The following is a 25,827-nucleotide window of genomic DNA, read 5'->3' on the forward strand; positions in this document are numbered from 1 at the left end:
CTCTTTAGTTTAGTGTGATCTGCCTTTCTCTACCTTCTTCAAAGATGCTTTACGGACCTGACTGGTGTTATTTTATATTTTTCTGATCAACAAATCCCATGAAAAGACCAAAACTAATGACGGTGTATTTGGGACTGAGTCAAAATAAAATGCAGTGTCTGTGTTCATTGTGAAGGAAATCATGAAATAACACGTAACCCATTGCAAGAGTGTGGCTCACTGATGAGTTTTGAATAGTTTTTACACAACAATGGAGGAATTACTTTTGGCCTTTACATGGGAATTGAAAAATTAAGAATATCTGCACCCATTATCATTTGTTTTGTTTTGTTTTGTTTTGTTTTGTTTTGTTTTGTTTTGTTTTGTTTTGTTTTGTTTTGTTTTGTTTTGTTTTGTTTTGTTTTGTTTTGTTTTGTTTTGTTTTGTTGTGTTGTGTTGTGTTTTGCTCAAAGAGTCTTGAGAAACAGCTCAGTTGCACCAAGGTTAAGTGATCAGACATCTGAATATTCATGTTACCAGGGATCATTTGCTCTATGCTAACATTTTATCATAAATTATGAGGGCCACTGACATTATCTCAAAAACTATAATAATAGCTTGGTTAACTCTTAAGTTATCTAAAATCATGTAGTGCCAAATATTGCAGTTTAGTTTTATAGGGGATCCAATTTAACCCCATAGGAGTTTAGATTTAGCTAATGGGCAATAGGAAATGAGTCATTTGCATTTATATTAATTTGCTGTTAAACTCAGAGGCTAAACAGGTGCTTGAGCTACACTAAAGTCCTCTTGGAATATGCGTTGGTGTTACTAAAGGTAATGTGCCCGGTTCATATGTTGTCTGTTGTGACGTATTTGACTTATATCTCTTTCTTTTTTACTGTACATGGGCTACTAAAAAAGTTTTCCTGTGGAGATTAATAACATTATTTATCTGTCTACTATCTGGAAATAAAGTGAAAGAAAATAACCAGACTGGAAAGACAGTTTTTGGTTTATCGCGGAAAATTAAATACCTGCTGAACCATTATCATATTTCCCAACTTTACTCTTGCACAGTGCAGTGCATTAATACATGGTTTTTCACCTTATTTATCATCAACAATAGACACAGCTATATCAGATGTATTTACTTCATGTTTTAAGTTGTGAAATGTATCAATCTAAAGTCTACATCCTATGTTATAAACCACTATGTTTACCGTGTTAATATCGAGCTGCAGAGCTTGTGTTTTCATGTGGAAAATTTTAGTGAGTTCTTGAGCTGACCAGCATGCCAATTTCCCCCAAACTAATCTTTAAGTGTGGCTGTTTCTCTTACAGGATAATGAAGAGCAGAGTTACTCCACTCTGAAGTCTAAAAATACGAGTGCCCGAGTGTCAGGGCTGAAGCCGGGAACTAAGTACATCTTCCAGGTCCGAGCCAGAACGTCAGCGGGCTGTGGACGCTTCAGCCAAAATGTGGAGATTCAGACCGGGAAAGCAGGTGTGTGGGTGTGTGTGTGTATGTGTGTTATTATATGATGGTCTATAATAGACAGAAAAACAAACATACGAGGACATACGGTATCAATGAATTGCTGCTTAAAACCACCTGCTTGCCCTGAACCTCAGGAACCCCTCAGCAATTGTATGTTGTTTAATACAGTGGAAAAAGTAAGGAAACATTTTTTTCTGTTAAAAGCCTTGGAACACAAAGCTTCTCAAAGCCAGGCAAGACTGCACAGCAGGGTCCAGGGCTAAAGGGGCTTGGGTGTCAATGAGCCCGATAACCACCACATTGCATCCCTCTGCTGCATTGATCTGTACTTTGTTAGAGGGTCACCCCTGTCAGCAGAACTGCAGCCTATCCCAGCTTCAAACAGTGCTGGAACAGGGAAGACGTTTTTCATGCGTCTTTCTACCAGAGGCAAGTGCAACACCGAAAGTTAGGCGTTACTAAAGAAATTTTTATTAGAATATTTTTCTTCTCTAATAGAGGTTTTGGCAAATAAGTTGCAGAGTTGCATGGCTCAACCTCCTGCCCGGTTGGAGTCCCGGTGCTGTATCATTGACTAATAGTCTCCCTTCATTCTGCTGCTCACTGTATCCCGACTCTCCTCCTCTTGATACTGATTCATTTTTATACTCTGAAAACAAGAAGACTGCACTTAGTGATCAATAAGTCCTAAAGTTTATTAAAAACAGACTGAGTAGCCTTTTTCAAACACAGAGTCGTGTCTGTTATCCTTCTGCAAACAGCACTGTACTTTCTTGGTGCTGAGTTTTGTCCAGGTCTGTATGTCGCTAAAGAGTTAACATGATTTAGGTGTGACGTGAGAATCAGACTGAAATGTCATTTAGTTTTCACATCAATATTCAGTCAAGCACGAACACGTTGTGTGGTCATTGTAGTGGTTTTCTGTTGGGGAGGATGTGTTATTTTGCTAACCAGTCACTAGTCACTGATGTATCTGAGCTGTCAACATCCTTTTTCAGCTGTGTCAATGTGTTTGCAGTGTTTTCTGGCCGTAGCACAGGAAGGTGACGGTACTAACGGAATTTGGTACTAATTCTGTGGAAAATAGAAAAAAACTGAAATTTGTCTACAGGGAAGTATATAATTCAACACATGGAGACTTAATAAATATTATGCTAATAATTTTTTCACGTATAGTAAAAGACAAGGTCGTATATCAATCGTTGTCATTTCAATGCAATTTTTAATAGTTAGGTTAGAGCTGCATTACATTTTCTTGGACCACTATCGAAAGTTCAACATTTAAAGCAGGTAACTGTTGCGGACTTTTCGGGGCTAAGAAAAGTTCATACCGGCCTCTAGACAAATTTCACAGGTTTTGAGCACTGTCTCTATTTGCAGCAAAATTGGTACCAAATTCCGTTAGTACCTTCATCTTCCTGTGCCAGAGTCAGAAATTATAGCCAACACATTGACACAGCTGAAAAATGATGCTGACAGCTCAGATACATCAGTGACTAGTGACTGGTTAGCACTTCTTTTTTTGAATTACACATGCGATGCAAGAAATAAGGATATAAATACTGAAAAAGCTGTGTGTAATGTAACAAAAAAAATTAAATGCTGATAATGTAATAGCCTGCCTATAATATAATAAAAATGTTCAGCACATAACATAATAATCAATGAAGCCTTTTTGGCCTCAGGGACCTCACTGTGCCAACTCATCTAGACCCCATTCCCCAAGTAGTAACAAGTCCTAATGCAAAGACTCAGACATCATCACTGACTTGCTTCCCACCTACCAGCAGTACCAGCTGTGCTGCTTACAATACCTGACCAAGGAACTGAACCCTGATCTTTGCCGTGCTTGGCTTCTTTGACTCTATGACAGTTTTAGGCTTACATACCCATGCTTATTGAAAATTCTATAAAATCCTTAAAATGCACAATTGCTTTATCTATTGCACTTTTCATTTAATTGCCACCAAAAACATACTGTATAAAATCACATAATAAATGTAATACGTTATTAATTTTATTACATGGAAAAAGTTATTACATTGTGTCAACATTCTTATTATATTGTAAGAGGCTTTGAGGGGCCTATAACATTTAGCCTATGACAGTTAATAACATTTTGATTGTGTACCTGATAGCAAAAGTGTTGTGATGGGGTTCCTTTGCTTGTTTTGTTTTGTTTTTTGGCCATACAGTGTATCTAACATGTCCATGTAAATATTTATTACAGTGTTCTTAAAAATTGAGGCTCAGTCACTAATGAGTCTGGGACAACATTCAATCTTTCAGAATAGATGACAGCATTGGGCTGAATATTTCCTACCCATAATACCACAGACACACTTTTAAAACACAAACAGGAGGTAATTGGAAAATGCTGAGCTCTTTAATGAAGCTTCAAATTCTTGTTTATCTTGTTTAACCAAGACCCAGCTACCTGCTGCCTGTGTTTGCCAGTGTCGGTGTTAGTGTAAACTGGAAACTGTTGGTGGCACTTTTTCCTCAGCTAACACAGTGTGTTTGTGTGTCTACAGCTCCTCTGCGCTACAACACTATGACCATCTTATGGATCTGCATGGCCCTGGTGTCCGGCCTAGTCGCCTTTCTGGCCATCATCATCTGCAGGAAACGGCAAGGCTACACTTTACCACACTACCCATCGCTGCTGTGTGTGGAACACTTTATTACACTTCTCTACCATGCCTCTCTTTGTGTAATGTTGCTTGTGATCAACACCCCGTGTGCACTGTATTGCTCCCTGCTTTTGCCACATGTAGTATTTGCTGCAAGTAAAATGAAAGTAAGGTTGTCATCTGAGTCAAGCTCTTGGAATATAACCTTAACATCTTCTCCAAAAATGGGGAAGGATCTCCCTTAAGCCTGTGTTTGAGAAGCTAAACTACCTTTAGTCCCACTTGTCATGTTTAAATGTTCAAAATGTCGCAGTGCACAAATAATCTGCATGCTTTTCTATCAGTAATAAGGACGATGAGTAGAGAGGCGTTCTGAAAATCAATGCTTCAGCCTCTCTCATTTCCGCAACCCTCCCTGTTTTCTCACTGTTTTACTGATCTAATTTTCTAAGTCATAATTTCCACCTCATATTGGATTTAATTATGTTGATTCATGTCCAGTAGCTTACAAGCCAAACATTCCCACTTATCCCATCAGCCCCCTCTTCCTCCCTTTTGATGTCTTCAACTTACATCTCTGTAGTTCTGCACCAAATAATTAATTTCATTGCACTTAATTAATTCATATTTCAATGCATATTAAGTTTCCATTCTGTTTGAGTGGAAAAAAAAATAAGTTGGAGGATTTAAGGATGTTATCCAGGCAAAATCATGTTATCGTGACTGCAAAGTCTAGTATATTTAATTCCACAAAGATTTAGGATCAAAAAGAACATCGTCACTGATGTTGGAGTTTAGAATTTAAAATGTTCCTTTTCAATGAATACACTAAAATTGAAATATATTAAACTGATGAGAATATACCAAAAGGTCCTTGTGACAGAAACCCCCAGGGAAAGTTTTACTGTTTACACAGGAAGAAAACCTGAATGATGAGCAAAAAAATACCTCACTGCGCAGCAGATGAATTAGTGGCTATACTTACTAAATGAGATTTTAATCTTTATGAAGATAAAGGCCAGTTAATAAAACACAGCACTTTGGCTAACGCTAGTGCCCTGCTATCACTTAAGATTGTGTATGATAGCATGCGGGAGATCTCTGGATGTTTTTAATGTCTCCATCTCATCACTTACTGGGGCAATTTGCCCAAAAAAATGGGTAAATTTGCTTTTAGCAGCTCTTCTGTCAACTGCAGCATTTGGTTTTTACTTTATTGTTAGCATCCACCATCATCTGTGGTAGCTGGGACGAATCAAGTATTTTAGTAGAAGAGGCGGTTCATAAGGACTGTCATTGTGGATGTCTCACCAGCCCCGTCTGCTTTTAAAGTAACTATACAGACAGAAAGAACATGTGCCTTTTAGAAAATTCGAGTTGAAACGGACTAACAAATATACTATTTTAATAATTCATACTTTAGTAAGGTGGTTAAATGCTATAGCAATGGTTACTATCACACAAAATTAATTCCCAAGAGCTTAGAGGTGCCTAATGCCGCGTTCACACATATGGACTCAAACACTGGTGAAGTGAAAGGATGCTGATGTTGTGAACTGAACCTCAATACATGTGTTTCCGCCAGCCGCCAAGACAATAAAATTGCCCAGGGGCTTAAAGACATAGGGAAGTTTCCAGCCAATAGTGCCGATTTTGAACCCCACAAGAAACTGAAGCACAGAGCTGTTTTTACTCCTCTGCACCACATAAAGAAACTTAAACATGAAATGTAAACTAAAATAGGAAGACCCTATATAGAGTATTGGGAAGTAGAGACACTACTGGTATTGAAGTAATGTGAAATAGCTTAAAATAGCTTAAGTGTGTGAAGCTACTTTTTCAGTAGCTTATAGTATAGCTCGCTACCTTCAACGGAGGTGTAGTGTCAGTGTGGCTTATCTACCTCCAAAGAAGACTAGCTTGTAGCATCACCAGCTACACCAGCTACCAGTACCCACGGCACTACACACGATGAAGTTGTTGATTTCTTGTTGTACAATGTGTTTCCTGAGTTACAGAGTAGCTTTTCTCTGTTGAAACAATTTTAATTCAACAATGGCATCAGAGCTGGCAAGACTGATCAGCTTTGTGGTCCCGCATCTGTGCTGGAAGGAGTAGTAAACAACTCTGCGCCTCTGTTTCTGTTGGCATTAACATGAGTGTGACTGGTTCTCACCTTGTTGTTGCTCAACTTGCGTCAGAGGACATCTGCATAAAGTTGAGGTTTTCACAACCCCTGTAGTACTGCTGGGCGCCTTTTAAAAATCTGTAGTTCAGTGGGTTGCATTCACAATGAGTAGCAGCCTATCACTCTCCCAGGTTTTGAGTCTGTGGGCTCTTAGGCAAATCTTTTCGAGCCAGCGAACACAGTGGCGCACCAGAAACCTGGTATTTTCCTGCGGTGCACTGAGATTATTTCCTGGACTGCAACGCGTTGGTACCTTGGGGGCTCGCTGTGCGACCCAGTGGGAGGAGAGCCATGGCAGAGGGTGTCCCTGCGTGAATCCAGTGGTGTATTGCAATCAGCTGCTCGGTGCACTTCCATTCCATAGTATTTTGGTCACATTATTTGGTAAAATCCCACAACCCCCTTTATTCATGTTTTGCTTTTCTTTCCACCTTTAATTTTTTCAACCAGCTGACATGTCATCAAAAAAGTCACATTATAATATTAATGTCAGCCAGACAGAATAAGGATTAATGAGTGAGTTCTTACCAGCTCTGTAATTCCTTCCTTTACTCTGATGAGTCTCTTTAAAGCCATCTGAAGGCAGCAGGTATCTGCTCCACCTGCAGTGTCCAGCAAGAGTGATGTTGCGCACTTTCAATCCACAATTACGTGCAGCAGATCCACTGGTTAAATTTGAGACCATCCTCTTTTAAAAAACGATCCCATAGGTCATTCATGCAAGCAGCTTATTATGACCCATAGTTACGTTTTATTGTTAGGTGACCTCTAGCAGCCGTGTAATTATGACGGGAGCAATGGAGGAAGTCAGGTGATATAGCATGTGGAGCGACAAAGTTGGGTGGACGGATGGGTCAAGAAAACACAGCAGTTTCACCAAGAGTTCACTGTCCATTTCCCGTGTGAACTTTGTTTCTTTTATTCATGACCATTCCACAACCTTAACCATGTGTTTTTATTATCATTGTAAGCATGACAACAAGGGTTTTCCTAAACCCTAAACCCAAAACAAAGAGTAGCCAGGGTGACGGCTGTGCGCTTCATCTTCTTTTTAAGAAGTCTGGCCACACCTGGCAATTTTAATAACAGTACATGTCGCTGCAATCACCAACACGATGTGATAGAAACTGCGTGGGGTACATTTTATAGTGTTGCTTCTAAAACCAAAAGTGGCATTTTAAAATCCTTCTTTCTTGGTGGATCGGAGAAGGGATCGCTTTTATATCACTATATAAAGATGAAGCAGGCAACTGTTTTTTTACCAGGTTGTCAGCAATCATTTTACGTGTTAAACAGGCAAAGCTAGACTGAATTAAACATTAAAATAATTTCAGAAATAAAGAAATACAACATAAAAAAACTTGACCGCATTTTTAAATCTACCTTCACTCTACTTACAGCAATATGGTTTTATTTTATTTAACAAATGATTGTGGATAATTGTATGACAGATAAAATGTCAAAATATTACACAAAATATACTATAACTCCACACCGAAAACCCAGAACCTCCTTGCTGTGAGACGACAGTGCTAAACACTGCACCACTGTGCTGCCCATCATAAAGGTCTCAAAAGTGAACTCAAAAGTGAATACAACTTAAAAGACGCATCATCTGCTCTTGGAGATATATTTGAACTGTTTTGTTCATATTTTGAAACCCTGTACATCACAGACAAGGAGGAGTTTCCTCTGAGAAAAACTGTCCATAGGATTCCCCAACTGTTAATGTGTCATGATGGGGAGAGTCCTGTGTTTAAAGGGGATAAACGTAGTGCATGTGATTGGCCATGATCGTTACTACCCCTAACACCTCCACCTATAATATATGATAATGCAATAATTCTAACCCCAACCCATTTCCAAGTGCACCGCAGGTTTGCCAGGTGTGCCTGGCAATGAAGTACCAAAGTGCGCTTGGCGTGCCCCCAGCACACAATTGACAAAGGTGCAGTTGACTGCGGTCTGTGCTCCAGAGCCCTGCATGTGTGAACAGCTCATCACAGTACAGTTTCGAAATAACTTCCCCAACACTGCCCATACCAAACAATGCTAGTGCGGGGAACATTTAAAGTGAATACAGGATCACAATGACAATCAATCATGCAACTGGCATTTTTTTTTTTTTTGTACTTAGGTTAAAAATATGCCCTATTGGAGTTGAACATGTGAATTTCTTGTCGAATTTCATTAATTGTATCTGTGAATTGGGTGTTAAATCCTTTTCCCCTTTCTCTCCTAATTGTCCTCCTGGGATGTGTTTATTGTGACTTATTAACCTGAATATTTATGTTAATCATTTTTACTTGAAGATATGGAAGGATACCCATAGAAACAGGTTTATTACTATAAAAAGGTAATAACCAATAATAAAAAGGTAATGGCCAAACAAATTTAACTGCTAGCTGTTTGGCTTGATACCACAGAAGTAAATGAGAACATATTTATGTCTTTTTTGATCATTTGAATGTGCTGACTCTTTAAGTTCATGTAAGAGGGTAAGGGTGACCTCTTACCCTCTCCACCCTGCTGCCTGTGCAAAACTGAATTAACAGGTTGACTGTTTTTTTCCCAACAATAACTAATCACCACTAAGTGATTAAAAGCTCTGTTTAAGTTAATAATTCATTATGAACAATTATGAATTTATTAATTATTAGCTGTGGTTAGAGTTTGATAGTACAAATGTTTCACTATTGTCCTGTATTCATCCCGCTATATGTTTATGTGTGTGCATGTGTGTGTGTTTTGATTACTGGCTGTGTGTGTGTGTGTGTGTGTGTGTGTGTGTGTGTGTGTGTGTGTGTGTGTGTGTGTGTGTGTGTGTGTGTGTGTGTGTGTGTGTGTGTGTGTGTGTGTGTGGTTTGTATAGACACTGTGGCTACAGCAAAGCCTTCCAGGACTCTGATGAGGAGAAGATGCATTACCAGAATGGTCACGGTATGTTTGACCCATTTCTCAATTATTACCAATAATAGATTAGATCGCCTTCCTTGAAGAGGTCATATTTTCATCCGCATGTAATAAAGTTCATTCTTAGAGCAAACAATTTTCATCACACTCTGAGTGATTGCAGGAGCCCACAGGCCTTATTCCCTAAATGCTGTTTATTATCTCCCTCTCTCTGTCTGCTCCTTTCTCCAAGTCATTTCATTCCTTTCATCAACTTTCCGTCCACACAACAGTGACAGGGGCTCAGATGTGATGTTGCTCTCATTCTCCGATATGTGACCAAATGGTAATGTTGTTTATCTTAGTGTCATTCCCCGACGCAAGGTTCTATATCGACCCGCACACATACGAGGACCCCTGCCAGGCGGTCCACGAGTTTGCCCGAGAAATTGAAGCTTCCAGGATCAAAATAGAGAAAATCATTGGTTCAGGTAAAACCATGAACTTATGTGCACTCTCTCTCTCTCTCACACACACACACACACACACACACACACACACACACACACTGAGAATCATTGGTTGAGCTAACTTAAAATCATTGGCTGGTGTAAAGGCTGTGGTGTGCAGCAGAGAGGAGGATGGCAGAGCGGAATCAGTGCTAGGCGTGGGGCTGTCAATCAAAGCGCCTCAGACAGGCAGGGAATACTAACACTGTGTCAGCTCCACATGTGACTCCTGTAGACATAAGAGAGGTATAGACCAGGTGAAGACAAAATAACAGAGAGCACACTTAAAGTTCGTCTGAGCTAAAGATAAGCATTAATGAGAAAGAGGCTGATGGATGATTAGCTTACTTCAGGTTTGGCACATATATGTGAACAGGCAGCCTCTAAGTGGATTTGTTTTTCTTAACTAACCTAGCAAATGAACCTAACACACATTCTCATTTACAACCATGGTTTAAAAGGGGGTGAAGGTGCAGCCAAGCACAGTGAATTTTCAGTAGAGTGGAATTTTTTTAAAGGTAGAATGTAAAGTGCTGAATTAGCCTGATCTTGTGTTTAGGGGAATTTGGGGAGGTGTGTTACGGGCGTATGAGGCTCCCAGGGAAAAGAGACATCCCAGTGGCCTTGAAGACCCTGAAGGCAGGATACACAGAGAAGCAGAAGAGGGACTTCCTGGCCGAGGCGTCCATCATGGCCCAGTTTGACCACCCCAACGTCATCCGCCTGGAGGGAGTGGTAACCCAGAGTACGCTGCCACTAAAACTATATATCAGTACATACTGTATAATGCTGTTTTTACAATTGTTGACTAACGTAATAAATATGACAGGACATCTGGAACGTAGCATGAAAATAATGAACAGTAAAAAACCTAGGCTAGCCAATGCATAGCACACGTCATGACCTTAATTTACCCTATGTATAGACTTCATGTAGGCAACTTTCCTAAAGATATTCTTATATCATCCCCTCCTAAGCACTTACTAGCTCTTGAGCTTCTTTGACTTCTAAGTACATTTTATTGAAGTAAGACCATAGTTATTCTGAGGTCTCGGGCTGAAGAGTTTAGAGGGAAAAGTTTTCTCAAGTACCTCAATGCTCATGAAAAGTCATGGAAAGAATATATTTTAAAAATATTTTCCAGGGAGCTTAAATTAAATGGGACTATCATAGCATGTAGTCATTTTTACTGGGATCTTAAAAGGTGAAATTAGGTAAAAGAGTAAAAAATTCTCTAAAGATTCTCAGTGCCAGGTCCCACTCACAATGAACAGTAGCCTATCACTCTCCCAGCTTTTGAGTCTGTGGTCTCTATCCTCGTGCTACTGCACAGGGAGAGGCGCAGTGGTGCAACGATGAACTGGTATTTCCTGGGGTGCACTGATGTTATTTCCTGGACTGCACCAGATTGGTATCTTGGTGACTCGCCATGTGCCCCAGTGGGATGAAGGGCGCAGAAGAGGGGGTAGTGGCGTGAATCCAGCAACGCACTGCAATCTTGGTGTAAAGAATGAGTGCGCTTTGCGCTGGCTGCCGTCCACCTGCTCAGAGCAGGTCAACTGCACTTATTCCATAACATTTTGGTCACTTTATCATATAAACCTCCCTAAAAACGCACAATCCCCTTTATTATTGTTTTACTCATCTTTCTACTTTCATTTTTATGTTTTTCAACCAGCTGATAAGTGATTATGTGGACAAAAAGGATTCTGATTATGGCATCAAAACCAGCAAGACAGAATAAAGATTAATGAGTTAGTTCTTACCAGCTCTGCAAACACCAGCCAGTTGGTAGTCTGTGCTGAACGCCTTTCCTCTAACTCTGGTGACTTTTAACAGTCATCTGAAGGCAGCAGGTATCTGCCTCATCTGCAGCGTCTAACGGGAGTGATGTCATGCACTGTCAAGACACAGTTACACATGGCAGATCGGCTGGTGAAATTTTGTGCAACACGCACCTCACTGCTGCAAAACATCCAAAGTTTTCTACGGCAAATCAACAGGCGTGTTGGAGACTGGCACCTTGGAATCAGTCCACATAGCCTCATGAAAAATCCTAGAATGCAAACTTCTGTCTCCGCTAATAACTCCCTTAGGGCCACCCCCCCCCCGGAGACACTGGGGGAGGAGACACTGGCTGCAACATCTATCTTCATTTTAACAAGTCTGGCCAATGTGAGAGATGAAGCGCCACGTTTTTAATTACAGTACAGGTAGACATATTGCTGCAGTGACCAACATGATGTGAAATAGATTGTCTGGGTTACATTTTATTGTATAGTGGTGGCTCCAAAAACAAAGGAGTGTAATTTTAAAAATCCAGATTTATTCGTGGATCATGCTAGGATCACGTTTTTGTCGCAATATGAAGATGAAGCAGACAACTATTTCTTTACCAATTGTCAGCAATCATCTAGACTAAATTAAATATTAAAAATAATTTCAGAAATAAAGAAATACAACATGAAAAATAATAGATTGCATTTTTAATTGTACTTTCACTGTGCATATGGCAGTACAGTGGGATTTTATTATGGATTGTTGTATGATGAATAAGAGATTTCGATACCCTTTTCGTACCAAACTTCATGGCAATCCATCTAACATCTGTTGAGACATTTCATTCAAAAATGACAAGCTGATGGTTGTACTGGAGGAAAAGTCTGTTCATTCATCCTCTGGGGAATAAGAATGTCTCAACAAAAGGCCATCTCAATACATCCAATAGTTGTTGTGATATTTCAGTCTACACCAAAGTGGTGGACTGACTGACAGACCGACGTTGAGATTTCTAGAGCCAGGCCACTAGCGTAGCTAAGAACACAACAATATCTCTCTGGTTACCCAGAGTAATAAAAATAACTACCAATGTACAGCTGCCACATTTCTTACTGGGAAATGTCTCAGTGGGAGGTCTATGAATTATTCAGAGAACCTGTGACTCATTTGTACAGATAATTATTTTAAACAGGACGTCTTTCTTTTATATGTACATGTGCAACACGGAGCGTAAACTACTGTTCACCCTGCATGTAAATTAGTTGTTTATATACTCTATTGATGCTGATATTTAGTGCAGCACAGGAATAATCCCGTATGGTTTTGTTTGTTTCTCCAGGCAAACCGGTGATGATCATCACAGAGTACATGGAGAATGGCTCTCTGGACTCCTTCCTCAGGGTTGGTATTGATACTTTTGACTTGAAGTGCATTTAAGCACTAGAGGTTCTTGTTTTGCTTTTAATTTTGTGTCAGTCTTCGGTGCTAATTTACTTTTTGCTGTATTTCTCTAAGTTCAATTGTCCATCCAACTGTGTGGACATTAGTGTGTGTCCTTTTTTCCATGGACGAGGACATCACTGCTCATTGTCCATGTCCAGTGGAAACAATGTATCACCAAGACGTCAGCTTCCCAGCAACTTTAAAGGAAAGCTTTGATTTAAGATAATAGCATCTGTTCCAATAATCCTGTGGATTTCCAAAAGGTTTTTATTAACACATAAAGAAAGATGTAATTCTTTAACTTATGTGAAAACATAAATATTTCCAAATTTGGCAATACATATATAAAGTGTTCACGGGAGAGTGACACCATGCTTACATGCTAATAAATTTTTTCTCAGTGTACCCTTAACTACCAGTAGAGGGTTGGAGTCAGGGCTGGGGATTTAACAAAGTAAAAATAACACATGCATCACCACATGCCAGGAGGAAGTTATCAGGCACCAGTGGTTGAGAGCATCAAATGTGAAAGTTTTCTTGTAGGTTGATTTAACATTGTATTACATTGACAATGTCAAACAGTCCCAGTATTTGCTTATATGAAAATACTGCAGATTATAACTTAGAAGCAAATCCTTGTCATGTTTTATTCTCTTATCTTTACTCTGTTCTCTATCTTGATTAAAATCTTTTCTATTATCGTTCTCTTCATCTTTTCTGCTGCAATACCATCACGTTTTTGTTTTTTGTTTTTTTGATCTGCTGGTAAAACTTTCTCCCCCTGCCTCCTCCTTGCTGATCTTTCTTTGTCTTTTCTTTTCTGCCCTCCCGTAGAGACACGATGGCCAGTTTACCATCATCCAGCTGGTGGGGTTGCTGCGCGGCATTGCGGCCGGTATGACCTACCTGTCTGACCTGGGCTACATCCACCGAGACCTGGCCGCCCGCAACATCCTAGTCAACAGCAACCTGGTGTGTAAGGTGTCTGACTTTGGCCTGTCCCGGGTGCTGGAGGATGACCCCGATGCTGCATACACCACCAGTGTGAGTTTTCACATTGAGGCAAGCATTAATGCAGTAACACACACAAATTCAGACATATACACAGTTCTTTAAAAGAGAGGGAGAAGCAATCACAGCTAAAAAGAATGGAGGTGTATATACATGTCCACTTACTGTAAATTAATGGCATTTTATGTCAGAGTTACAGATACAGCCTTGTGTTCACTTACATAATCATAATGAGATCCATGCAGTGAGGAAGCTTTATGCAGATTTTAAAGGGGTACTCCAGTGATTTTGCAATCTACTTCCATAATGTACTTCAATAAAGTCGGGGGACTCACAAGAGACAGATTATAAACTTAAGCCGCAGAGGCAGAGATATCCTAACTTCTAGCCTCTAGAATGAGTGGTGCTCTAAAACCCTGGAGCCTACATTTCCCATGATACAACCAATAGAACACAAGGGATGCACCAAATTCTTTTCTGCTACAGAGAACCTATCTGCTATTGTGCTCTTTCCCAGATTTTAAGAGCGACGCTGCCATTTTATATATGAAATTCAATTTTCTGCTGATGGTAAGTACGTCTCAGCCTGTGGAAACACTTGTATAATGTCTTCCATGGATCTAATGGGAGTTTTCAAAAGTCTGAAAAAAATAACCTTGATGAAATCATCAGGGTTATCTCTGCTTGGGACTGGACATTTATGAGGCACAGAGAGTCTAATAAAAGACACTATTCAGTTGCTTTATGGGAATTACAGCACATTTGGAGCTTGACCCTCTCTAGGGACTAAAAGTCAGTATATCTTGGCCTCTTCTGCTTCTTATGAGTTCCCTAACTTTATGGATATGCAATACTAAATCGATTACATTAATCTTTAATTACATTGTTCGAGACATTTTATGAGATTGCTTCGTCATCAGGCATCAGCCTCAGTTAAATTTTACCATATCCTTCATCTGTGCTTGACCAAAACCAAACTGCTATCTAACTAACGTTAAATAGCTCCTCCATAGAGTTTTTTTTAACTCCTGTTACTAAAAATTAGTTGTTAATAAGATGTAATGTACTTCTCACTATCCTTCTCTCATACTTTGTGAAACATGTAATAAAATCCAATGTTACTTTGGCCATGTTAAGATTAAAAATGACCTGCTGACAAAAAGTACATAAAATGTACCTCCTAGAATAACAATGTCGATATATGTCAATGCCTAACAACGAGTCATTTTTTGGTAAATTTAGCTTACTACGAATGGCATTATCAGCACTTAGTTTCACAAAAAAGCCCTACCACTGCCCTCACATTAACATGTATTTATTGTGAAACACATGCAGGAAGTGATGAGTAACAGCAGTCGCTTTAATGTGGATCCGTCATAGCTGGATGATATACAAAAGGGTCAGTATCTGAGCCAATACAGATTCCAGTGGGTCTGGTTGGTGAATCCTTAGTAAAAGTTCATAATGTCACTAGAACTAGTTTTCTTAAACCTCCAGAGAGTAGGCACCTCCAGAACCACAGAGGACATAAAGCAACTGTTTTCACTGAGTAGCACTCCTTAAACAAGTAAACTGTTATTTATTGATTAAACGCTCTCTGGAGTTCTTCCTTTAAGGCAGTTTTATGTATAGTAGCGGCCTTGAGCAGCAATTATTTTGAGTTTTGAACTTCAAAACCCACAAATCCTATAAGATCTTTTCAATAAACTGCACATGAAAAGTGCCCAAAAAGACCAAAAAATAAAATCTCAAGATTGATGAGTTCCGCTTTCTCTTGGCTTAATGTCATCGTAGTTGCCAGATAATTTTTTGGGGGCAAATACATATCGTAATATTTTGTGAATTAAACTGACAAGTTAAGAATTTATTTTGTATTTTTATATAACCTTTTTTAAGTAGGCAGTTCCACTGAGAGCTAGCGAAGAACGGAGCAAAAAGTCAAACATAAAAGTTAGAGATAAATACAGCTGCACAACAGCAGTCCCATAAAATTGGGAGCAAAGTTAAATCATTTTTGTAAGAGCTCCAGTTGAGAGCCGCCTGATCTTAAACCTGCAGCCTGATGGGAACAAATATATTAAGTCTTAACTAAAAAAGGCAAAGACAGCTCCTTCCAGACTCCGATGCTATCAGCTTACAGCCCCAAGATGGAAATCAGCGTTTGACACATTGTCTGTTAAAGTCTGTTAAAGCACAGCAATCAGATTACAGAAAGCAAGGTGATTACAAGCCGCATCAATCACACATTCTGAAGGGGGTGCGGACCATAGATTGTGATATTATAGACACTATATTGTGATTACAGCACATCTCGAATTAATTGTTGATTATGGCTGAAGATTAATACAGTTCACTGTACAGCCTGGAAATTTGACCAAAATGAACAAAGCTGCTTATTGTATGAAATCAAAGTGGCAGCAAAGTCACTTTGAAGAAACCTGCAAGTATTGCGATAATCAAGGTTAGTGATTTCCACTGGGTCATGTTGCTAGTTTTAATGTTTAGCGGGACATCAGGTATCTGTAATGAGCTACATTTTGAGAGTGACCTTCAGATGTTTAAAATAAACCACAAAGAACACTTTGTTTGTTTAAGAAGTGATGTATCCATTTGTCAGACTAATTAAGTGTCAGCTTTATATCAAAATAATGTAAGTGGTTCACTTACTTGCTAACATTTGCAAGTCTATTCTTGTCCTGACTACATGTCCACACTGGCTCGCTTTAGTCTTTAATGCATTTACTCAGTGGTAGACAGTAACTAAGTACATTTGCTCAAGTAATGTACTTTGATAGAAATTTTAGGTAGTACTTTACTGAACGTTTTCCATGTTATTCTACTTTTTACCTCTATTTCAATACATTTCAAGGGGAAATGGGATACTTTTTTGCTCCTATTTTTATTTTAATGCTTCAGTTACCTGATACTTACACAATTAAGATTCTACACATAAAACATATGATTATGTTTATTCTTATAAAATATTACACAATGTTACAGATTAAGCTAATCAATAGTATATAAAATAGTTAAAATACTGTTTACAAGTTAAGGTATTGGTAATAATAAAGCAATAATTCTATTCTGTACACAATAACCTCACAGCATTAACGGGCCTTTCTGCTTGGGTACTTTCAGTTGTTATTTTAACTAGATTTTGCTGTACACCTTTACCTGAGTAAGGAATCTTTCATCATTGCTTTTAGTTGTTCGAACAGCATCTGAGAATATTTCTTTCCTTTTGCTGTTTCTTTTTTGTAATGAAGTGTGTCTTTGAACGGCCCCAGCTCTACTGGAACAGTTGTTGAGGCTGAAGAGAGCATGTCTTTTTCACTGTTTCCACCTGGATTTTTAATAGTTTCTGGACAACAATGGAGCTCAATGGCACAGAGGCATTAGATATATCATGCTTTGGATACACACACGCTTGTTAGTAAGATCACTTCTTTGTTCGTTTTGGTCTTTCCATTGCATGCGTGTCTATGTGCGTTGACAAGAATAGGAAAAATATAGAATATAGTCAGACTCACCTTTCGAATTGTGATCATGAGTTTGATTCCGTAACCTCAACATGTCCTCTGAATCGGTCTCAGAAAGTCTGATACGTCCTGGTCGAACTTTTTTATGTTCCTGACAGGGCGGGAAAATCCCAATCCGCTGGACAGCCCCAGAGGCCATCGCCTACAGGAAGTTCTCTTCCTCCAGCGACGTGTGGAGCTACGGCGTGGTCATGTGGGAGGTGATGTCCTATGGAGAGCGACCATACTGGAACCTCACCAACAGAGATGTGAGCAATGTTTGTTGACCATAACTAACATTCAGTTTATTTTCATGGTAGACGCTGTAGCCTCATCCGTATTTTGCTGTAGGTGATCAAATCTGTGGAAGAGGGCTACAGGCTGCCTGCTCCCATGGGCTGCCCTGCTGCTCTACACACACTCATGCTGGACTGCTGGCAGAAGGATCGCAACGAGAGGCCACGCTTTTGCCAGATAGTCACTGTTCTTGACAAGCTAATCCGCAACCCAGAGAACCTGAAGTCTATGGACACGCTCTGCAGGTGGGTGGGCCATTGAATAGGTCCGTATTTTTATCAAAGCTACAGGAGTGCATTGTGTCACGTGCCGAGGAGTCTTTTGATTTAATTTGGCCAGAGAGTTTTCCCAAAATTTAATCAAATATTGGTTTATGTGATTAGCGGATTAAACTGAAAATCAAAGCAAGAAACCGCCTGTGAGGGGCCGAGAAGATGATCTCTTGGACAATATATGGTGACAGACTGTTAGGCTACTAAGTAACTGTCCTAGTGGCGGAGGCAGAGTAAATCCAATCTCATCCCGCTGCTATCGAACATGAGCGCGGTGGGATAAAGTTGCAGCATAAAGTTTCCCTCAAAGTTCTCGGGCAGATGAAGCGAGCGGTCGTGTTCGTTTTCCAATAAGCTCATCTCTGATAGACGCGGTGTGCGTTAAGTAAAAGCCTCGCTGTGATATTGACATTGATCCGCGTGAATGTGGGAGCAGCTTCGAGAGGACAGCCAGGCTGAACCTGGACTTGTGTAAATTGCTCAGTTCAGATCCTAGATCGTACGGAGTCAGTGGTGCATGGCATTGTGCTACTGCATATGTGTGTGTGAGTGAGTGTGCAAGGTGAAGGAAATGGCAGGTAGAGGAAGATGCAGAGGAGGAGGAGTGTTAAGGATTTCTCCCTTTATTAATCTACCAAAGCAGCCATCCTGCAACCACAGCCGCCACCTCTTCTCTATCATTTTAACTGCTATTGATTTTCTGCCGCAGTTACTAGTGCATTTCAAAGCCCTCTCTCCCCCATTCACTCTCCCTCTTGCTCACTTTTTGACTCTTTTCTTGTTTTCGGACTCCCTCCAACTAATCTTTTTGTCTTCTCATTCATCTTCCTCTCTTTCTCTGTCTATCTACGGCCATCTGTCTCTCTCTGCGCTGCAGTTTAAACAGTCCTCCGCTGATGGAGAGAGCTATTCCCGACTTCAGTAGCTGTAACTCAGTAGACGAGTGGCTGGACACCATAAAGATGGGCCGCTACAAGGACCACTTTGCAGCAGGGGGGTACCACACTCTAGGACACGTCATAGGCATGAACCAAGGGTAAGTACTTACTGTGATGGAGAGTGATAACAGCTCAGAGATGATGGTGAGCTCTTAACTTTGCCAGTATGTAGCTTAAAGGGGTGAGAAATCATTGCACACATTGCTTAAACTGTTTGACTGGCCCAGTGGTGACACTGCAAACCACGTTAACGTAACATTACAAGTTCAATTCGGGCTGGGAATCTGCCATACGCCTCTCTGTCCTCTCATTTCCTGTCTATATCTACACTGTAAGCTGTTTGAACCTTTGATAAGTGATTTTTTGGGATGTGAACACAACACTTACTCTTCAAATCTTTTTAAGTTGATATTGCAAACTTGTTAACAAACAACACTTGAAAGAGAGTGAGAGTGAACCAAGCCAAGGGAGCAGTCACATAGTTTTCATATGGAAGATTATAGCTACTTCAACAAAGGTAAAATACCCCCCAAAAAAGTCACCACAGACGGTACTTTAATACTGATCGAAAGAACAGCAAAGTAGATAATAGACTGTGTTGTGATAGTGATAGTGTGATAATTAATGCTGTGAAAATGTACATTATCCTACATTTATCAAAAAAACTTAAACGTGGAAGAAGTGTTGAGTTTGCATTAACACAAAACAATATCAACAGCAAATTAAAAGATCACATTACAGGATAGTTATGGTAAAATAAAGTTAAAAATTGTGGAAATTAGGAAAACAGCTTGTATATAATAGAAGCCTGTTTCAGATAAAGGACTCTGCAATTGAGGTACTGTAATTAAAGACCTTGCCACTATCTGAGTTTACAGTCAGATGTGGCAATCCAAGTAATTTAAACATGAACATTTTCATGAAAAAAGATCTAATTAGAATATGTCTAATATCAGTGTTTTTTTCCCGAAATTGTGACTGAAACAACATTTAGGCCACGGTGGATCGGTAAAACAGATTTTTTTGGTGTGTTTATATTTGTGTGCTGTACAGGGACATCCAGAGGCTCGGTGTGACGCTGATGGGCCACCAGAAGAAGATCATGACCAGTGTCCAGCTGATGAGGGCACAGGTCCTCAACAAGAGTGTGCCGTCAGTACACGTATAACTCCAATGCTGAGGTTTCTTTCTACTGAAATCTAGAAACCTAGTCTTCTATAAGGTCTAGAGGGACTCCGTGGGGAACAAGATGATCAGATAAAAGGGAAAAGATATTTGGGAACTTTACGAGACTTTTTCCTCGAGAGATTGAAGAACAAAACGTGAAAGGTTTTAACTATGGAGCAAGTAAACATGACTTCTTAAGGACAAGTCCGACCTTTCATTTTTTTCGTATCCGATTACATTTCTGAGTTTAAATGTCTTGTTTATAAATGGAAAGACTGCCTTAATTACCACAAATTATTTTAATTTTATTGTCTACAAAGAGAAGATAATTTATCAATCAAGAATTTATCAGAGTACTATGATTTACTGAACCAGGCAATAGCAAGAGTACATGGAGTGATGTATAGGGTGGAGGGGAGGATTTGGGTGTTTTCAAATGTTGATGACACTCGCTGCCTCTCCTGCAGTAACAGCTGGAGGAGAATGACGCCCAGAATGAGGCTCAAGTCAGAAAAAGTGGAGAAAAGTGAGATTGGGCTCACCTGTGTTGCCATCTCCAGAGTGGAGAAGACCTATTTCACCCTAGGCTATTAATACCAATATCCAGGCACGTTTCTCCGTGGTCCAACCTTGATGAATGACCCCAAGAGAGCCCTAGAGCCCTCTGCCCAGTCTGAAGCTGCGCGGCGCACAACTAATGTACTAGGAAGAGGTATATGATTGAGTTACAGTGCACTTTATTCTACAATCTCTCTGTGTTGTAAAGGCTTTGCAGTTGTGTCACAAATCTCCTTGTAGCCACAACTGGAACCAGGATGTTGGCCTGTTAAAGAATTAGCTATTTGAATATACTACATAAACAATAAATAACTATACATTATAAAACCCAAGAAGAAAAAGAGATATCTAAAATTCATTATTGTTATATGTAGCTTGCTCTTGACATTTCTTTTTAAATTTCCTTCGCTGTAAGAGTAAACTGAAAGGACAATATATTTGAATTACATATGTGTTTAGATATGCATACAAAATCATTTTGGCCATTTCAAATATTGTCATAAATAACGCATCAGATGCATTTTCAGTATGTTTGGGGACGTGTTACCAAATGCACTGCTATTTAAAATGCATTTCAGATTGGGTTTAAATGTAGAGTAAATACATTTTAAATGCTTTTCAAGTAAATCAAACCTATTTCAACTTTGAGTGAAAAAATGTATTCTTGACCTTGGAAAGAGCAGTTTGATGAACTAACCTTCACTACAGGTTCACTTATTAGTCCCTCCCTTTACTGGAGAAGAATATGAGTGGGGGTTAAAGGCCCCAGAAAAAGAAAGAAAGATTATTTTGTCAAATTATTTGAGTTCTATTGTTTTCTAGATCAAATATATTTGAAAAAAGCAGAAAAAAAATTTAAATATATTATTTAATACAAAAAAATATAATGCTTTCACAGCATGTCAAGCTACATGCTTTTCCTCTTTTACTTTCAAATGCAGATATACATTTTTAAGGAGTTTTTGAAATTCATTAGCAAGATCCCATATATTGGAAATGTATGATGGCCAAAATTATCCTGGCTTAATCTTAACATTTGTTTTTTTCAGTTGTGTCTGCTAACTAAGTAGCTAGCAGCAAACTCATTAAAGCAAAGCAGCTGCTATTAATGTTAACTGACAACTAGACGCTAACTCTAGCTTCTACTACATTGTTTAAGTAAAGTTTACAACAGGAGAGTGCTAATTAGCGAAGCAATATATTGGTTTGTTAGCTAATCTGTGCTAAAAATATCTAAATAGCAAATCAGTCACATGCATTTGTGAAAAAATATTAATTAAAAGCTGCAAAAAATGTCTTTATGTGCTGAAATCTGTTACGACATTGAACAACGCCTGTTAACAGTGATTGTAAAGGCCTCCAAAATGGCTGCTAGTGTCCCACCAAGCACCCAATGTCGGCTAAATCTATTCTCTCTTGGGACCGTCATTAAACAAAAAAACAGTTGAAAATTTGGCAGTGGTCTGTTAGTTTATATCACAATTTATCCTGAAGCACTCCATGACTGCCAAACCTGTGAAAATTCGAAAAACATATTTCCTTAAATAATCTCCCTTAAATGTTAATCCTTGAAATTCCTTAAATATTAATCGAATATTAATATACTGTTCGTCTCTTTAGCTTTCTACCAAAATTAGACATATATTAGGGAGGATCATCTAGTATCCCCGAGTTAGTATTTCAACATCTGCGTAATATTTTGCCAGGAGGGGTGTGTTACACCTGAAAGCCCTCTTATTCTCTTGGCATTTAGGAACAAAATGGTACAGGAGTTTGTTTATTATTTGGAACTTACTTTTGTGATCAAAGTCGGCACTAATACTACTCAGTGCAATAATTCTGTACCCCAGAGTACATATCTGAACACATTTTTATTGTGAATGCTGGGAATATAGTACACATAAGCTACGCAGACTGTAAAATAAAGTGTAACTTCTGATTAAATGTGATTACACTGTTTGCCTCAGTGTTGATGAAAGACAAACATGTAAGTAGAATGTTTATATCTAAATGCTCTCAAAAGTACATAATCAGCCCTAATTTATACCCCTCCTCTGTGCCATCAAGAGAATGTCTTTTTTCTTGTGCACCTCGGTAGGTTTTCCTCTAGATGGTTGATGTCAGTTTTTATTAGAGAAGAACCTCATGATATTTCTTGAATATGTATTATAGTGACATTTCACTACTGGTTTCAAAAGATACCTTTTTTCTTTAAGATGCTTTTGAAGACACTGGACTTGACTGAAAACCCATATTTTATAAAGTTAGGACATGTTTTTGCTAGATGAATTGATTTATAATGTATACAGCAAGTTCAGTCACTGGAAGGAAGAAAAAAAAACTACAACAAGCAGTTTTATTCACTTTCATTATTTATTCATGTTCATTTGTTTTCCAAATAATACAACTCTGAGAGGTTTTATTACAGCTGATGAATCATTCTTGTTGCTAATGATAAATCATAAATGTGCAAACTGTCCATAAATACACAATAAAGGAACGTTTGTCTGTGTGTGACTGCAGCAGTGATTTTCCGCCTATTTATAATACAACAGAGAGCTGACATCCTACCTCACTTCAGTTCCACTAGATTTCAGTTGTTAACAAATGCACACTCTAAACCACATGGGAGCTGTAGTTGCTGAATGCAAAAAAATTATGGTTTAAAGCTGCACTAATGAATGCTTTTTTTTTATTAATAATGGCTCACATGACTATATGTAACGTGAAGGTGTCGTAGTGTGAAACTCATAGAAATGTTTCCAACAGCTGTACAGTCATTTAGTGTCTTTTAGCTCATTGTTTTGTTTTTCTGGTCCACAAAATCTGCTCTAAGGATCTTTTTTTTCAAAAGGTGCAGGCAACTGGTGTCAACATTTAGCAGCTAACCTACATATAGCAGCTTACAAGCAACATATTTTCTTCTCAGAAGTTGGTGGAGACCAAAACAGAGAGAAAAGGACAGTAAATATTGAACTTACATTTATGCTTGCTTTTCTTCTATTGCTATGTAGCCAAAAATTTTGCAAGAAATTCGGATTTTACCATCGAGAACATTAGTAGATGACCTTTAACTTAGAATACTGACAGAAAACACCAGTACTATGTATTTTAAAAAGACTGGTCATGTGACATTAGCTCTTGATATGGCCAGGGCTAAATCTACAACTAAAAAAATTATGTCCATTACCCAAAAAAAAAAAACATAAAAACAACTAGCTGAGTGCCTTAAAAAAAAAAAAAACTGATTTCTATGGATCCATCCAAACATAAAATACATGAGCATGTAGTCCTGAATGTGTCTGCATCACAAAAGGCCAGAGAGAGAGATTTACTTGAGTTGTGCTGCATCATTTAAGCTATGGCCTCATGCGATAAGATAAGATAATTTGTAATGAATATTTTTTCCATGTTCAAAGAGGACAGAGCTCAAGAAAATGTATCTAGGACTCATCTCTGACAAAGCAAACCATCCTTACTTGCTCTGGTTGGTCACATACAGGAAGCATATTTATATTCACATTGAGGTGTTTGATCAGGACTCGATCCGAACTTTGCAGCACCATTATGCTCACTCTGCAACACTCAGGTTGAAAACAATCGACTTTGACTTCCTTAATGCTCATTGCCGAGTTTCTGAGTAAATTGCTTTTTTTGTGTGGGAATGAGGCCTGACCCAGCTCTGAAACAACATTTTGAATTCAGCCTGAATGGGGAATGGGCCTGATGAATCTGTGTCTGAGTAATTGTCCTTTCCTTCACCTTAGGAAGGCTGTTAGGAGATAATCCTCTCCTTGGTGAAACAAGACCTAACACAACATCATTAATCTCATTACCAAGGCCGTGTTGCTTTGTTGCCACCGAGTCCCATGCCCAATTATCAGCTGCAGCCTTGTCCCCACGACGACACAGAGTCCCGCCCATCGCTAGCGACCATCTACACTGTCCCCTGACTGACTTCTCTGAGAACAGTGGTGATAGCACTTTGTATCTGCAATCAGGAACTCTCCAAGCCTCGGCTGTGTCCGCGTACTCGTGTCCCTCGGATGTCCCCGTGGTTGACTGCGAACGGAGCACAAAGCCAATCATGACAACGAGTGGTTTTGGGGTTTCTTATCGCCTCACAGCAGGTCCACATCATGAGGGACTGCCAGACAATACAGATGGATTTAAACACTCAAACATTTATTGTCAAGTTTGCTTCTATCATAAAGTAGCAACAATACAAATTCATTAACAAGACTACAAATCTGTGTAAATCTCTGCACAGTCATAATGAATTCTTTGTGAACAACGTTGGAACAATGATGTGTATAGCTTGCAGTGTTGTAATTCTGCCAGTATATTTCATCAAGTAAACAATCCGAGAGCTGAGCGAGAAGAAGTCACTGGGGATTGCCTTTTCAGATCACTGTTCCTGGCACTGTATAGGTAGTTTTAGTTTTGTTCTTTATTATTTTTACATGTGTGTGGGGTTGTGTTGGGTCTTTTCCTTAACAAAACAAAATATATCTTTCAGCTCCACTATTTTAGAACACTTTATTTGACAGAATAGGAAAAAGATGAAAAAAAGCTGCATTTTACTGGATTGACCTGCCACTGTTCTACACTAAATGTGATTAATAAGCTATAAGAGCAATAGCAAACTGTTGAATAAACCTAAAGCTCACACCCTCCCTTTACAAAAAAGGAGCAGTAATATGGAGGCACTAAATTTTTATAGAGGCTTTCCCTCTATCAAAAAGGCACCTGGGTTAAATTACCAGTCTGCGTGTTTACATGCCTTTAGGTCACTGTCAGCTTTCTGCAGAGTTCTTTACCGTCATGTAAACGAGAAAACTGGTTTCCTTATTCAGAGTAGGGGAATAGAAAAATTCAGTTTCAACTGCGAGATTATTCCTGGAGAAAGTAAATTTCTTGGTCATGTACAAGCGGATTTTTAATCAGGTTCTTGCAAGTGGGCATGTGCATGAAAAAGATTTCCACAGCATTTGACTTTTGACTAAAATTCAGACACATTCGTGCTGTGAGGAAAAACTGTGTCCTCTCTATGTACTGTCAGTGCCAAAGCTCTGATACATGTACAGTGGGGTTGAAAAGTCTGCATTTATTCGAATGTGATATGATTTTTTTTCATTATAG

General features: G+C 39.1%; 1 protein-coding gene across 1 annotated transcript in view; it reads left to right on the plus strand.

The window, feature by feature from the left end:
- epha8 (eph receptor A8) overlaps positions 1–23,095 on the plus strand; it is a 117,774-nt gene extending 94,679 nt beyond the window's left edge. Inside the window, exons 13-23 of the mRNA XM_040159805.1 lie at positions 1,324–1,486; positions 4,015–4,111; positions 9,174–9,272; positions 9,551–9,684; positions 10,262–10,447; positions 12,821–12,882; positions 13,759–13,968; positions 17,573–17,722; positions 17,805–17,995; positions 18,909–19,058; positions 20,014–23,095. Of these exons, the coding sequence (XP_040015739.1) occupies positions 1,324–1,486; positions 4,015–4,111; positions 9,174–9,272; positions 9,551–9,684; positions 10,262–10,447; positions 12,821–12,882; positions 13,759–13,968; positions 17,573–17,722; positions 17,805–17,995; positions 18,909–19,058; positions 20,014–20,128 (1,557 nt within the window). The 3' untranslated portion in view covers positions 20,129–23,095. The remainder of the gene's footprint in view (positions 1–1,323; positions 1,487–4,014; positions 4,112–9,173; positions 9,273–9,550; positions 9,685–10,261; positions 10,448–12,820; positions 12,883–13,758; positions 13,969–17,572; positions 17,723–17,804; positions 17,996–18,908; positions 19,059–20,013) is intronic.
- Positions 23,096–25,827: the final 2,732 nt, after the last annotated feature.

Source organism: Xiphias gladius, chromosome 21 (genome assembly GCF_016859285.1).
Source record: "Xiphias gladius isolate SHS-SW01 ecotype Sanya breed wild chromosome 21, ASM1685928v1, whole genome shotgun sequence".
In the NCBI taxonomy this organism is placed as follows: Eukaryota; Metazoa; Chordata; class Actinopteri; order Istiophoriformes; family Xiphiidae; genus Xiphias; species Xiphias gladius.